The sequence below is a fragment of the Lottia gigantea genome (assembly GCF_000327385.1).
Source record: "Lottia gigantea unplaced genomic scaffold LOTGIsca_5, whole genome shotgun sequence".
Classification (NCBI taxonomy): Eukaryota; Metazoa; Mollusca; class Gastropoda; family Lottiidae; genus Lottia; species Lottia gigantea.
In genome coordinates, this window is record NW_008709715.1 from 3289497 (window position 1) to 3292741 (window position 3245).

General features: G+C 31.7%; 1 protein-coding gene across 1 annotated transcript; it reads right to left on the minus strand.

The window, feature by feature from the left end:
* Positions 1-350: 350 nt before the first annotated feature.
* LOTGIDRAFT_229070 (hypothetical protein) lies at positions 351-2834 on the minus strand. The gene is made up of 6 exons (XM_009061959.1): positions 2804-2834; positions 2222-2480; positions 1909-1936; positions 1453-1656; positions 1113-1228; positions 351-950 (listed from the first exon to the last, which is right to left on the minus strand). The coding sequence occupies exons 2-6, from the start codon at positions 2450-2452 to the stop codon at positions 753-755; spliced, it is 777 nt and encodes a 258-aa protein (XP_009060207.1). The 5' UTR covers positions 2453-2480; positions 2804-2834; the 3' UTR covers positions 351-752.
* Between the last annotated feature and the right edge of the window lie 411 nt (positions 2835-3245).

Below are 3245 nucleotides of genomic sequence, written 5' to 3' on the forward strand. Positions count from 1 at the left end.
AGTCACAAGGACGACCTGTGCCTGCATTTTAAGTTGTTATTCTCGTAAATCAAGGTTTTTTCTTTCTTTTGTTCTTCTGGATAACTTATTGCTTGTCATCACGATCTTCTATATCATTTTTCCATCTTAGATATACAATATACACGAATCTTTGAGTGATGTATGGTCCAGAGAAATCTTAGTATTCTCCAAAACTAAATGAGTTTATGTTAACTATGAAATAATGTAGTGACTTGAATAATATAAAAGGAACAAGTAATGGGCAAATGGAAAATTGTGTAATGCATCTCAAAGTCAATCAAATACTTGCTATAGAAATTTTTTCAAGTTTAGAATATAAGGAACTATTTACAAAAATATAATTTAATGATGATGAATAATATATTAAGGGATAATAATGATATGAATTGGTTATGTACAAAAATGAAACAAACTGAAAACAATAATTATTTCTTAGAATTTATTCAATAATTCTATATAACCTTATCCTTCCAGAAAATATATATTGGCATCAAAATAATGAAATTATAACAAGTCAAAAAATATTAGTTAAATAAGTTTAGATCTATAAATTTTAGAGTTTCAGACAAAATAGCAAACGAGGCCTCTTTTGTCATACACATAATCAGATGTCTTTCTGTGACAATCGTTGACCAAATTTTTAAAAAGCATCAGCCAAAGACTTGAAAATACTACGTATGTTTATTTCAAAAGATAATTAAATTAATGCAATCCAATCAAATTGTCGAAATTTATTTTTTACCAAGGCCGAAATAAGCTTGTTTAAAATTATCAACATAACATAGAGCATCTTTTCCATTATATGGATCCCATGTCACCAGTGAAACGGCTCTTTCTACGCTGTATAAACCATAGTCACTATTTAAACTACTCACGCTCATCATCATCTGATCAAAGAATGAAGGAGTACCACAACTGAAGATGACAAACTGAAAAAGAAGTATATATATTTTAAGTATTTTAAGATCTAAAATGCGACTGTGGTGGTAAGATTTGCGATATAAGAAGAATGTCAACCAATTTCATGATCTCTTAACCATCAGTGCAATTCTGATATGTCAATATATTTTTTATATTAAAAAAATCCTTACTCTATTTGGTGTAACTGATAACATTTTATAAGCATCCATAATAATACCAGCTGATCTCAACCGTAATACTTCCGTAGTATAGTTTCTCATGACTTCCGTATATTCTTCAAGACCGCCTAAAACAAAACAACTTCTTCATAAGAACAATTCATACCGCTCAATAATTTATGATAGGATATAATAAGGAAACAGATATACAATTTGGTCAATGTAGAATCCTATTTTTGATAAAATCTTACTCTGTAATCTCAATTTGAAGGCACCCGTATCAATTCGTTTAATTCAGGACTAATTCAGCTTTCTCGAGATCATATTCTACAGCATAAATATTGTTACATACCTGGAGATTCTACGGAGGTTTCAAACATGTAGACTCGAGCACATGGCAATGCACGCAGTGGAGTGAAAGTTAAGTCTCTCTGTACCCCAAGGAAGGTTGAGAAGGCTTCAAATGAGTACAGAGGAATAGTCTCGATTTCCATACCAAAATTAGTAACTCCCAAAGCAATATCACATAAAGCACCAGGTGTAGTCGTCTTAACAACTGAAAGGATACAGTAAAAGAGTCTTATTTATCACCAGAAGAAGATTAATTCATTTACCCAAAGTATTCTTATAACTTGAGCACTTAAACATTAGACAACTAGTAGTTTTGAAATAAGAGCATAAGAAATCCATCAAATGTAGCTTAAGATGTATACAAATCCATGTATAGCGGCATTAGCATCAACGTGAAACTTTCTTTCAATTTGATATGGATTGGACACCTCAGAAATATAATCAGAAATAAACTTACTTGCCAGGATTCTGGGTTCTCCAGTTATCTACAAAAATAATAATTTTTTTTACTATCATTAAACATGCGCTTTTGGAGGATTTTATTTTAAACCCTCAAAATTGATGTGGAAGTGTATTTGTTGCCAAAGGAGCTAATGTGACAGGACGAGACAGTTTGTGGATATAACATAGTGATAGATATAATTAACAGACAAGTACAAAAGGAACGTTTGCATTTCCTAACGTTTCCATTTATATACTTAGCTATTATAACTAATGGTGTTAATCTGATTTACCTACTAATATTTTCGACGAGTAGCATCAAAACTTACTTTAAATATGTGTAATGGTACCACACTTGGAAGATAGTTTTTAAGAAGTTGACCTGCAGAAACATAAAGTGGTCTGGCATAGAGAGGAGTTCCTTGTACAGGGATTGCCATGGTGATCATGTAGTATTCCCAATCAGCGTCAGGAGTTGGTGGTATAACTTGGCATCTTCCATAGTTAACCAGGAATATAAGGGCTAGGGTACCAATCAGATATCTGCCAGTTGGAATCATTTCTCAGCTTTTTTTGGTACCCTTGTAGCTGTAAAAGAAAGTGATCTGTTGAGAATCAAATTTTATTCGCTGAAAATGTTGCTGAAAAGCACACCTTCTGGAGAATGAGGTTTTTTACGGTTATATCCTATCCTACCTTACCATACCACTTTAATTCTATGACCAAACGGTTGTAATGTTGATATCAAAGCGGTACAAACAGAAAAGAAGGTTTTAGACAATTGTCCATCATTGACTCTTTTCGGTCATGATTTTAAGCCAAACTGTATCTGTCACAATTTTAGAAGTATCACACGATTCTCGTTTTCTTCACGTCTTCATCAATGGTACAAAAGAAATTTTGGTTTTTACTTATGTGTATTTGGTATCCAATCTCAAAATACAGCTTGCTACACCTTTCTACGCGAGGATCACAACCAGGATGAATAAAATAAGACAAGCATTAACTAATCCATCAAAATACTATGACGAAAAATCAAGGATTGTTCGTGGTTGATTCCTATTGATGGATAGATATCAAACCACGCCTTTTTTTTGTAAATTTTTAATTCTGACAGCCAACCAATGAAAATAAGTTAAATCTGTTGGTAAAATGATGCCCCTCAGCCTAATTAGTGAGATCACGTAGGATTAAAATATATTTTTAATGTTCAATAAAGTAACATTACGCTAATTGGTATAAGTGCTTTCAGATTAAAACTAACGAACTTAGTGAACTCTCATTTTGTTTTTTTGTTTTTTTATTTTAATTAATTATTTTTTTTATTTTTGGGAAAAGTTATTTTTGTAAAGA

Bases quoted from the DNA above. Each gene is read 5' to 3' on its own strand.
- LOTGIDRAFT_229070 (XM_009061959.1), bottom strand. From the start codon at position 2,452: ATGATTCCAACTGGCAGATATCTGATTGGTACCCTAGCCCTTATATTC. The intron at 1,229-1,452 runs GTATGTAACAAT...GTTTTGTTTTAG, and splicing joins AACCTCCGTAGAATCTCCAG to GCGGTCTTGAAGAATATACG. The intron at 951-1,112 runs GTAAGGATTTTT...CTTCTTTTTCAG, and splicing joins TATCAGTTACACCAAATAGA to TTTGTCATCTTCAGTTGTGG.